The 13564-nt window shown below is 33.8% G+C and overlaps 1 protein-coding gene across 2 annotated transcripts in view; it reads left to right on the top strand.

The window, feature by feature from the left end:
- Positions 1–12901, top strand: part of Pp4-19C (protein phosphatase 19C) — a 29576-nt gene extending 16675 nt beyond the window's left edge. For both annotated transcript variants that reach the window (XM_011061195.2, XM_011061193.2), the window contains exon 6: positions 12286–12901. In XM_011061195.2, coding sequence (XP_011059497.1) covers positions 12286–12415 — 130 coding nt within the window. In that variant the 3' untranslated portion in view covers positions 12416–12901. The remainder of the gene's footprint in view (positions 1–12285) is intronic.
- The last annotated feature ends 663 nt before the right edge of the window (positions 12902–13564 follow it).

The raw sequence follows: 13564 nt of genomic DNA, 5'->3' as shown, positions 1-13564 counted from the left end.
ACGAGAGACACGATAAAGTGATTTTGCAGCATGACAATGCTCGACCCCATGTTGCGAAAGTGGTCAAGACATACTTGGAAATGGACATACGTTGAAATGGGAAGTCCTACTCCACCCGCCGTATTCTCCAGACGTTGCTCCCTCTGACTATCACTTGTTTCGATCAATGGCACACGACCTGACTGACCAGCACTTCCGGTCTTATGAAGAAGTCAAAAATTGGATCGATTCGTGGATCGCCTCAAAGGATGACCAGTTTTTTCGACGCGAAATTCGTATGCTGCCCGAAAGATGGGAAAAAGTAGCCAGCGATGGACAATACTTTGAATCATAAATGTATAACCAGTTTTTTACAATAAAGCCTCGAATTTCGGAAAAAAACCGCATAAGCAAAGTCATACGCCTTATAAATAGAATGTATTTTTTTAACACAAAGTATATATTTTACTATATACGAGCTGTCCGAAAAATATCTTATATAGGCGGAGGTCGAATATGATCGATATGGAAAATGTCGCCTTTAAAATAATCTCCTTTCAAAGCAATGACTTTCCTTTCACTTCACTTTCGGAAGCAGTCCTGACAGTCATTTTTTGTGCCAGCATAGCCTTCAATTTTTTGGCATTTCAACATCGTTGAATTTTTTCCCTCTTCAACAGATTTGTCAATTTAGAAAATAAACCAAAAGTTACACGGGACTATAGTTGGACTATGTAGGAGTTAGACAATGCCATGTTTAGTCAAAAAATTCAGATGAGATGAATGACCCGCTCGATCATTATGAAACATGACGCTTGGAGTTTTTAACGCTCACATACAAGCGTACTATTGCTGACTGAATAATTGTTGGGTCGTGCCATTTGATGGAGGTATTCCTCAAGATCTCCTCTAAATACTAAATTCCTGTTTTTTCACAAGAAAGAGAGAGAGAGGGGCGAGAGGGAGGGAGGGAGGGAGGGTGCTCCAAAGACAAAGATATATGCAGAGATTGAATACTTTTGGGACAAACTTCGTATGCTATGTATTCTGCTATCAAGAAACACAGTAGTGTTTCGGCGTTAAAAGGACGCGCAGCCTATAATTTACGTAATGCTTTTTTATACCAAAACGGAATAAAGCAAATATTTCATGTAAAGTGAGGTCTATCTCACATTTCCGGCAGATGAAGTTTTGGTTCCCCTAATATTAAATAAAAAAATTTGTTATTCGTTTGATAGTTATTTGGTGATGTTTGGTAGTCCATTCTCGACGTTTGTTGATAGTCAAAGTTATAATCAGAAATATCAAAAAAAGACACACGCATGAAGTTAGTCTTCCCCTCCTCCATTTCTAAAACTCGATTTTGCAGAATGCACATATACCATATAATAATTGTAAGCATTCGTTTGGTGATCGTTTACTAATGCTTGGTAATCTATTCCCGAGAATTGGTAATTGAAATTATAACTAAAATATCAAAAAATATATATATATATACAGGGTGTTCAAAAAGTCCCGGACCGGGTGAATAACTTGAAAAAAAAAAATTTTTTGAAAAAACGCCAAAACACGTGAAACGATTTTTCAAAAAATCTATCTTTTGAGAGGGGTTGCGACCCCCCGCCCCCAATGGGGCACGTGGAGTACGAGGGGGGTCGAAAATCTTAAATAGCAACATAGGTTAAGTGGGGGCTCATTTGAAAGGTCTTTTCGAGGCGAATCCAAAACACTACACATAGAGGGCGCTGCGTTCACTTTTGGGGGGAAATTTCAATTTTGAAGATTTTTGACTCAGAAACATTAAAAAAATTTAGTGTTTCGATAATCACCGGAACACGTGAAACGATTTTTCAAAAAACTTATCTTTTGAGAGGGGTTACGATCCCCCGCCCCCAATGGGGCACGTGGGGTACGAGGGGGATCGAAAATCTTAAATAGCAACATAGGTCAGATGGGGGCTCATTTTAAAGGTCTTTTCGAGACGAATCCAAAACACTACGCAGGACTTTTTGCACATGAAACACCGTATTTGTTGTCACACATGTACATCAATGGTCGCGTTTTTGAATGCCGATAAAGACACTTGAAGTCAAAAGTTCAAATCATTGAGTCATTATTATTTTACACTTTATGTAACTTTCTTCCCTGATAAAGCTGTTTTGTCGTAGTTCATCTCTGTAATTTTGAAATCAAGCGTCTTTATCGCTGTTTTTGTGGTTATTTTCTTTTTCCTTCAACGTCGTGGATTTTTCCTACATTTAAGATAACATGGCTCCTCAGAGAACACGCACATCTTAAAAATTAAATAACTCCGCTGAAAATGATCGCAGCGCCCTCTATGCGCAGTGTTTTGGATTCGTCTCGAAAAGACCTTTCAAATAAGCCTCCACTTGACCTATGTTGCTATTTAAGATTTTCGACCCCCCTCGTACCCCACGTGTCCCATTGGGAGCGGGGGGTCGCAACTCCTCTCAAAAGATAGATTTTTTGAAAAATCGTTTCACGTGTTTCGGCGTTTTTTCAAAAAAATTTTTTTTTTTTCAAGTTATTCACCCGGCCGGAACACCCTGTATATACACGCATCTGAAGTTAGTCCCTTCAATTATGAAACTCAATTTTTCCCGACTGTATACCAATACCTGAATCATAAAAAATGTTATATCGGGAAGAAAGGTTTATGTCAAGAAATGAATGAAAAGCGGTCTATTCTGCATAAGGCGTGAAGATCGGTCTATGTCGAAACGCATATGACGGTTTATATCGAGAAAATGAAAAGAATGATTCAAGTGGCATGAATTAAAGAAGAGGTTATATAACGCAATATATTTTCTTCTCATAAATTTTATAGTGGTATGACTGAAAACGGGGTCTTAATTTTTAATCCTGTTTTTCGCACTCATTTATTCATATATTATTTAATTTTCCGTAACTAAATTTGTGTAATTTATGAGTAGTGAATATTGCGCTATATGGACTTTTCTTTAATTTCATGTGATTTGAACCGTTCTTATTTTCTCGATATAAACCGTATTTCGTACGCGTTCCGACATAAACCTATTTCTATGCCTCACGCGAAATAAACTATTTTTCATTCATTTCTTGACAGAGACCTTTCTTCATGTTTTTTTCGATATAGCACCTTTTATGGTTCAAGCGTCGATACATAATAATAATTATAAATTCATTTCGCAAATTAACGTTTAGTAGTTCCCAATGATTGGTAGTCGAAATTATAATTAAAAATATCAAAAAACGACATATGCGCATGAATCATATCATTTTTTGATATTTTCAGTAATAATTTCAATTACTAATTATCGAAAATGAACTACCAAATATTAATAAGCGACCATCAAATGAATGCTTACAGTTATTATTGTACATCTAGTCTGGAAAGCAGAGTTAAACGGGAGGAACTAACTTCACGCGCGCATGTCCTTTTCACAATTTTGGTTGTAATTTGACTACTAATCATCGGGACTACCAACATTAGTCAGCGACGTTATCAAACGAATTGTGAATGCTTACAGTTTATTATGATATGTGCAGTCTGCAAAGCCGAGTTTTAGAAATGGGGGAACTAACTTCACGCGCGTATGCTTTTTTTTCATCTTTCTATTCTTATTTTTCATCACTCTCTATAACTCCCCTCTTTACATTTCTAATAAATCAATTTATTTAATTCGTATTGTTATATATAAAACGCATGATGTGTCGTTTTATCCTTCTTTATTATTTGATGAACAATAAGGACAAATAATGCATCATATACTTCATGCGTAATTCGGAATGCACCCATGGATTCGGTGCGCTGAATGAATGAATAGTGTGTACACATTTGCATTGCTCTTTCATCTCTCGATATATTCTATTAGGTATACAACTTTGCTTCCGCCGAACTTTTTTTTCCGAAATTCGAGGTTTATTGTAAAAAACTGGTTATACATTTATGATTCAAAGTATTGTTCATCGCTGGCTACTACTTCCTCCCATCTTTCAGGCAGCGTACGAATCCCGCGAAAAAACTGGTCAGCCAAGCCGTGTGCCACTGATCGAAACAAGTCAGAGGGAGCAATGTCTGGAGAGTGGGGTAGGACTTCCCATTTCAACGTTCCCGAGTATATCTTGACCATTTTCGCAACATGAGGTCGAGCATTGTCATGCTGCAAAATCACTTTATCGTATCTCTCGTTGTATTGCGGTCGTTTGTCTTTCAATGCTCGGCTCAAACGCATCAATTGCGTTCGATACTGATCGCCTCTGATTATTTCAGTCGGTTTTAACAGCTCATAATACACTACGCCGAGATGGTCCCATCAAATACAGAGCATGACTTTGGAGTCGTGAATATTCGGTTTGGCCGTCGAAGGAAGCATGGTCGGGAACTCCCCATGATTTTCTGCGCTTGGAGTTATCATAATGAATCCATTTTTCGTCCCCAGTCACAATGCGATGCAGAAATTCCTTCCATCTTTGCCTTTCAAGCAGCTGTTTACAAACAAACAAACGCCGTTCAACATCTCTCGGCTTCAACTCGTACGGCACCCAATTTCCTTGCTTGAATCATTCCCATGACTTTGAGGCGTTTTGAAATGGCTTGTTGAGTCACTCCCAATGATCGTGCCAATTCTTCTTGATTTTGACACGAGTCTTAATCAAGTAATACCTCCAATTTTGCATCTTCGAAAACCTTCTTTCTTCCACCGCTATGCCGGTCTTCAAAACGTCAAAACGTCAAAATCACTGTTCTTGAAGCGTTGAAACCACTCACGACACGTTCTTTCACTAATAGCGGCCTCACCATAAGTATTTGAGAGCATTCGATGAGCCTCAGCCGCAGATTTCTTCATATTGAAGCAGAAAATTAAAACCTCAAATGACGAGAATTTGGCTCGTAAACATTTTCAATCGAGAATAACTAATTTATTAAATGCGTTTTTATACAAAATAAATGAATCTAAAGTACTTTTTTCGATATAGTACGTTTTTAACCATGCATTTTTACGCATGCGTGCATAATGCCCCAATCGCACTACCTTCTTCTTTGATTTTGGGATTTTGGATCCTCTTTTCACTTGATCAGTTTTCTTCGAGATGTGGTAAAATAAATATAAAAATTGGAATGCAATGCATCAGCCACCTCGAACCGGGCAGGTGCAGAAAGAGATGATGCAATCAAAATGAAAATGGAAGGCAGTTCCTCAGCCACTGGATGCCTGCGACTACGACGCTTCGACGCCGTTCGGACGCGCGCTCAGACGAATGAAGGGATTAATGATAATGTGATACAATTGCACAATCGAAGCCGGCCACGCTTTTCAAAAATTGAGGTGACAACACTCGAAACGAGATAAGACGCGCGTCCAACTCGCTCGAATACATCCACGCGACTTCAACCCATGGTAGAAGGGATAACATAGTGGCTTAGTTTGCAAGCATCTCTCTCTAAATCTCCGCCGTCTCTGTTTATGAATATCGTGTCAGGGGAAAAGGCTGTCAACTGTGAAATGGGGCAATATTCATAGTTCGTTTTTATTTTAAAACAGTCTTAAATAATGTTTTAAGATGCTAATACAGTTCTCGGATTGACTTATGACATCTTAAGATTGTACTTAAGACAGTCTTATATGCATCGACTATGAATAGGCCTGTTTCGTGTCGTGAAATTGGTACTGAATCTTTCCTTGTTTAACACACTTTTTGTTTTTTTTTTTCTATAGAAAGTGTGTTATTGATAAGGAAAGATTCAGTATCAATTTCACGACGCGACACAAGCTGGTAAAATAAAAACGGACTATGAATATCGTCCCATGTTTAGCGTTTCACAGTTGGCAACCTTTTCCTCTGACATTCATAGACAGAAACAGCGGAGATTTAGAGAGAGATGCTTGCAAACTAAGGACACCGTGTTATTCCTTCCACCATGCTTCAGCCGTACTACCTTCTGAGATGAGAAGCATGCTTTTAATTGCTCCATGGAGTATGCTATAACGCGATGCAAACATCTAGTTGCCATATTGATTCCGGTGACGCGAACGTATTGGAGCGTGTTGAGCATGTTGAAACGTGCGAACAACACGAACAAACTTATAAAAACAAGGATATGCTCGTTCGGTTAGAAATCCTAAAAAGAGAGACTCGTCACGTGACTGTGGGTGATTCTGATTGGCTGAGATATGGACATTACACATCTGTGCTCTATGAAGATGTACCATAACCTCAACCTATTCTGATAGAATTCGTGTGCGTTACATGTTGGAGCAGCTTGTATTGCCTGTTTTTGGTAATTAATTTATCATATTTATGTAAAATTGTAAGAAAAAGCAATGTATATATTGTCACGAATAAGCTTTGAATTAATAAATTCTATTATATATAATTAAAAATAATTAGTATGGAAGTTGGAGATATCTGTTTCATTAATAAAGTAGTAATTCTTTTGTCGTAGATTTGGATTTTATATATCTTTGCGATGTCATTTATTTGTGTATCGAAGTGTTTTAATAAATCCGATTGAAGGATATATAGTCAGATTTCCCAAGGAAGACCAATGTCACGAAAGATATTGGGGAAATGCTGCTTTGGACGAAAATGTGAAGATGCCTGGGTAATCTGAGATTGTGTGAAATGAATATTTATCATAAGAATGCTATGCAGGATCCAAATAAAAATAGTTTAAAAATTGCTTTCTTCAGATTACACTTTGAGTTATCAAATATATTAGTAGTAGCTGGAAAGAACTAAAAAAGCTTATAACGAATTTGATTGAATGCACTAGTGTACACAGATGTATATTAAAACTATTGTGTTAATCTAATCCAGCATAAAAATAAAATACAAACATTTTGAATTACAAAATATGTACTTTATCAAACAGCATAATAAGACGTATTAAGATGTATTTCGCAGATTAACTGTTTCTATATTTATATTCAATATATATCTTTACATCAATTTGTATAAACGATTTGTATCAACGATTTTAAAGTGCACTGAGTATATTCAATCGAATTCGCTATTAATTAATATCTATTATACAATTTCAAATATTTTAAAAATATGTTACAAAGAATTTTATTTTAATAAAATTTAAACTTATTTTGCAAAATTAGTTCCATAAAATTTCTAACATTTTTTAATGATTCATTTTCCTTTGTCAGTTTATGCACAATTTTTTTAAGACTTATAGAGTTAACATCTGAAAATAAGCAAATGTGTTCAGTATTTGATATAATGCAATTTTTTTTATGGAACATCTTTGATTTCATTAATTGATAACGGAAGTATAGTAAATGGACAATTGAATCGATGATTTATGACATACAATTGTTTCTTAGATAACTTTGTAACATTTTTCATGATATAGTTATTGGACAAGCTATGTTTTTTTATTGAAATACAACAACGCTCACATGTGTCAACTGCTTGACAAATATGACTATCACAGGGTTGTCATCTGAAAAACTGGAAAAAGTCAGGAAAATTGAAATTGATCATAGAAAACCGGGAAAAGTCAAGAAAAAAATGTAAAAAAATCTGGAATTTTGAAATTTGCTCACAATTTCCTTAAACTACTCCTATTTCAGATAATTGTTATAATTTTTTAATATTATATCTGACATTTATAGTGAAATACATTCAAAATTTGCACACTTTAAACGATTTTAATAAAATAATTAAAATTTATATTTTATTCAATATTTTTATTTGATCGCCCTTTTTCGTAATTGCATTTTTTTTCAACTATACTAATTTATTTTTTGTTGACTTAAATTTGCATCCAAAATTTTAGTATGCTATTAACTTTTTTTGCGTTGTTTTTAATAATAATAATAATATAGGCTAGCTTTCTTACAATTTTTGACTTTAAATGTATTAAAATTTACATATTTTATATTGGAAAATTTTCCATTTTCATCTAGAAAACCTGGAAAAATCGAGGAATTTTAAAATTCATTTTCTGTGGCAACATTCTGCTAATCAGATATTCTTATTTTAACATTGTGCACATGAACTTTCTTTTTCTTCCGCTTTCTTGCTTGCGATTTATTATAAAAATTCTTAGAGAGATAATAGCAAAAACATGATATCGCACCTTTTTTTTATTACTATTCCTATTTTTATTATTATTCCGTCCATCTACTACTTATAGCGAATTCGATTGGACACACTCAGTGCTCACTGGTACACATTAAACCGTTATATACAAAATAACATGAAAATTTGTTTATAAATAAACATAGAAATCGATTAAATACTCAATACATTTTATTGTACTATTAGGTAAAATATGTATTTCATAATTTGAAATATTTGCATTTCATTTTTATACTCAAATTAAGTCAGTGTATAACGGCTTTATGCATCAGTGCGCACTAGTGTTTCCAATTCGCCATTATATATCTAATGGTTCAATGTATCTGAAAAAAGGAAAGCATTAAATAGAGAAGCATTTCTTAAACTATTTTTATTTGGATCCTGCATAGCATTCTTACAATGAATACTCACTTCACACAATCTCAGATTATCTAGGTATCTTGATGCATTCTCATTCAAAGCAGCATCTACCCATGCTTTTAAATATTAGTCTTTCTTGGGAAATCTGATCAATGTGTAACCTTCACTGGATGTATTAAAACATCTCGATACACAAATAAATGTCATCGCAAAGATATATAAAAATCAACGACAAGAGAATTATTAATGAAACATTATTAATGAAACATAAACATATATCTCTAACTTCCGTACTACTTATTTTTAATTATGAAGCATTTATTCAAAGCCTATTCGTGATAATATATACAATGCTTTTTCTCATAATTTTAGATGTGATAAATTAACTTACCGAAAATAGTCAAACCAATAGAGCAACACAAGTTGTTCTAACATGTAACACACACGTATTCAGAATAAATTGAGGTTATGGTACATCTGCATGGAACACAGATGTGCGATCCATACTCTAGCCAATCAGAATCACCTAGTCACGTGACAAGTTAGCGAGTCTTTTTAGGGTCTCTACGTTCGGTGATAGAGCACTGTGCAAACACAAGCATATATCATGGCACACGTCACTCGGACACATTCGATTTTTTTTGTTTCCAAAGTGATACGTGTCAATGAAATACGTTCGGATCGCCAATACATGTGCAGCACATACCGAGTAAATTCTGTAGTGCAAAGTTCGATTTATTCAAAATGCATTGTGCAGTTAAAGGATGCGGAAATTACCATCATAAGACATAAAATGAGTAAGACGGAAAATTTTTTGAATGCTTTCTCGGCCGCTCGGCGGTCCTAGGCATCAATAAGGGGCGTGTGACATTCTAAATAACATATAAGTTTTAATAAATTGTAGTAATAGTTGCACTGCTCCCATTAATCCAGAATTGTATAAATCATGTTAAAACGCAACAGTTTACGAGATATTTAATTGTTTATGATTTTTCATGCGCGTTATATAGTATACCTCTCCTTCATAAACTCGAGTAGCAAGAATAGTTCAGTAGAAATAGAATAGTTCAGTAGAAGTAGAATTTTATCAGAAAAAAATTATAAATCAGCATTTTTCTTTACGAAAGGCAATCAGAAAAGAAATGCGTATATTTGAGACTCGAGACTTGTGAAGAAAATATGCGAAAAAAAATCGAATAGTTACAAAAAGCAACGTTTTTCGCTTATAAAACGAAAGATATTGATTGTATGGAAAAAAATTCAGTATAAAAAATGTAGGTATTCGAAAAACCTATAAAATAAGACATGGAATATTAAAATTGATCTATTAGTTCAGTAGAAAAAAAATTAAAAAACGCCGAAAAACATTTTTTTTCAATCGCTCTGTGTTCATTGAAATTTAAACGCAAAGCTTTGAAATTCTCGTAAAATATAGCCTCGTAATGAAGAACAAATCTAATCCTGAACAAGCCTGAAATGTTCATTAATTTTTGCAAAAAGCCATTTGTTCACTAAAAACCTGTCTGCGGAAAACTTAATTTCTTCATCTTTGAGCACTCACACAGCAATTTACAAGGATTTTGCTTCTTCAAGAGTTGCACTATCACATGCACTGAATAATTAAACGATTTTTTGCAGTTAAACTATTATAAAATGACTTTAAAAAGTGAGTATCGTTTTTCGTATAAAACGTATGATTTTTTGGCAATACACCGAAAAAATAAAAATTCAAGAAACAAAGAGCTAAAAATTTCATAGTTACAATTACTTTGCGAACATTTGGTTAAGCTATTTGTTTATATCTCGTCGAGCTATCTGAGGTTAAAAAAAAATCATGTTTCCACATTAATTTATTGCTGAAAAAATATAAATTTAGCAAATTTTAACGCACGAAATCAGATATATAATTTATCTATAATTATATAATTCGTCATTACGAGGGCTACATTTTATGAGAATTTCAAAGCTTTGCGTTTAAATCTCAATGAACAGAGAGCGAGTGAAAAAAGGCCTTTTTTGGTCTTTATTTTTTCTCTACTGAACTAATAGATCGATTTTAATGTTCTACGTCTCATTTTGTAAGTATTTATACCTACATTTTTTATACCGAATTTTTTTCTATATAATCAATATCTTTCGTTTTATAAGTGAAAAACGTGCTTTTTGTAACTATTCGATTTTTTTTCGCATATTTTCTTCACAAATCTCGAGTCTTAAACATACGCATTTCTTTTTTGATGGCCTTTCGTAAAGAGAAACGCTCGTTTATAATTTTTTTCTGATAAAATTCTATTTCTACTGAACTATTCTTGCTACTCGAGTTTATGAAGAAAGACTATACTATATAACGCGTATGAAAAATCGTAAAGAATTAAATATCTCGTAAACTGTTGCTTTTTAACATGATTTATACTATTCTGGATTACTGGGAAGGATACACTATTACTACAATTTATTAAAACTTATATATGTTATTTAGAATGCCTCCCTTCTTATTGATGTCCAGGACTGCCGAGTCGCCGAAATTGTCGAGAAAGCATTTCGATTGCTTGAAACAAGTGATTAGTGTGAGAAGGAGTTCGCTGTCTCGTTCACTCTCGGCGCGCCGCAGGCGAGCATACGAACATAGGCTCGTGCTTGTTTTTTGTTACAACGCCGCAACATGATAAATGGCCGAACTTATAGGCGTGGAAAAGTGACGTTTTGACGACGAAATTTATGTTGCGTGCCATTTTGTTATTATTTGCCTAATTGTGAAAATGTGACTTGTCTTGTACTTATCAAAGTCGTAATTATCGATGAAAACTAAAGTTATCTTGTAATTTTATATGTAAAGCGTATATTTTACTCGTTTCAATAGCTCTCGGACCGTGTGTTTCTGCCCGAATATAGGATCATTTTACGTGTCTTTTACCACCATTTACTGACTGTCAAGAGTGGAAAGGACAGTTTTTTTGATTTTTACAAATGTTTTAAAGTGATTTCATCATTTCGTTTTATCCAAATTGTTTTTATTTAAAAATGACATACAATAAATTAATGTGTCATTCCTCGCTTCTGATGTCACAATTCCAATATGGCCACTGCGACTAGTCAGGAGCCTTAACGATGACGTTCGCTTGTGAACAATTTCTTATTGGCTCTAGGAGCCATGCGCACAAGCATATACCCTTTATATTATGATTCTTATCAAAACCTCTCTTTTATAGCAATGGTACGATTTTTCATATCATTCAGTCTTAAAAACTTCAGTCTTTATATATTTTATTTCTGTAAACTTTTTTATCACTTTTTAACATTTCTACAATTTTAATAAAAGAAATCTTTTTTTATCCTTCTATCAATATTATTTTTACGTTTATTAATCTTTACGATATTATTTTTCGTCACTTGGCCTCTGCTATATAGACAGTCGAATTACGAATACAGTATTGTACGAGATAATTATGATGCGAACGTCGCTTCATCGAACATAGCAGTTAAATTTTATTGTGTAATGTAAAATATTGGTGGAAGGAAATCATACTTAAACATGTTTTATAGTAATAACACTTAAAAAATTGTTAAATTATTAGGTGTTGGAATTAATTCGTAGCGTTTTTAATGAAAGAATGTTATTTATTTCACATGAGCATTAAAAAATACATTAATGAAAGTACTTCCCATCACTTGTAAAACGCTACGAATTAATTCCAACACCTAATATATTATATTATCACTTTAAATTAGTGCACGATAAGCAACGCTGGACGACATAATCGTAGTATCGAAAGGGTTAAATATGAATGTAATTATAAATACCTGGATACCTAAATCTTTTTATATTAATTATACATTTTATAATTGCAGATGCGGCAATGTAGCTGCAATATTAGAACTAAATGAACATCTACAGAGAGACTTTACGATATTTGAAGCGGCACCACAGGAAAGCCGCGGAATACCCAGCAAGAAGCCACAAGCAGATTATTTTTTATAAACGCTGTTGTAAAGTATAAAAGAAACCATCAGAATTAAGTCAAAATTGATTTGAAGAATTTGCTTTTTCTTCTCTCTCTCTCTCTCTCTCTCTCTCTCTCTCTCTCTCTCTCTCTCTCTCTCTCTCTCTCTCTCTCTCTCTCTCTCTCTCTCTCTCTCTCTCTCTCTCTCTCTCTCTCTCTCTCTCTCTCTTACACACACGCGCGCGCGCAGAGAGAGAGGAGGGGAGGGAGGGGTCAGTTTACATTAATTGTGAAGAGCAACTAAAATGAGTGAATTAAAGAAAATTTTCTATTATTTTTGATGATATAATTTCTATGATTACGTTGGACCATTTACATTTGGAACTGCGACAGTATGTGTGACTGTAAAATAAAATAAATGCCTCAGGTTTAAGTCGATATGACATCATTATCTTTCACAACTTAAGTTTCCAAAAATATTCAATATATGTAAAGATATTTAAATAAAAGCAAATTAAACCTTTTTTATGCTTAATGGAAACAAGTTCCATAAGTAATCTTTTAGAATCCCAATAGATTTTCCTTTATCCCCCATAGTAGTTGACGTAAAGTGTTTTGCTTGACACATCTTAATGACAAACGTAATAAATTAATTCACATATTTTTAGTGTTAATAATTTATACCTTTTATATATTCTTTGTTATCACAATAATCTCATCATGATCTTAAAAGAAAGAAATCATTTATTAGAGTTGGTAGATAATTCTTAGACAATTCCAGAAATAGAGAAAACCCGGTGTAAGAATATTCTAGTATCTGGATGGAAAAACAAAAGAAATGAAGTTTCTACGATGACCGACTCTAGATTATTGAATACTTTATTGTATAATTTTTTATACAAGATTCGAACCAACAGATATTCAGCAAATAATTTCGAATGCGATTTATGATAGAAGACTTATAACACCACATTTTTTCTTTCTTCGTCAATACCGGAATTTAAACAGATGTTGTGTCTATGACCAGTCACATGCACTTTTTATTTCAAGTACTGTCGATATCAAAAACTGATACCTGAATGTTTATTTGTCTCAGCATATACAAGTCTCTTTAGTACATTACTCAAGTATTATCGCGATACAATTGTCACATTCACGTATAATTACACACTCGAGTAAAATGTCTG

This window comes from Acromyrmex echinatior, chromosome 11, assembly GCF_024713525.1.
Source record: "Acromyrmex echinatior isolate Ae372 chromosome 11, ASM2471352v2, whole genome shotgun sequence".
In the NCBI taxonomy this organism is placed as follows: Eukaryota; Metazoa; Arthropoda; class Insecta; order Hymenoptera; family Formicidae; genus Acromyrmex; species Acromyrmex echinatior.
Note: the sequence above shows the minus strand (reverse complement) of the source record. Positions and strands in the feature narration are given on the sequence as shown.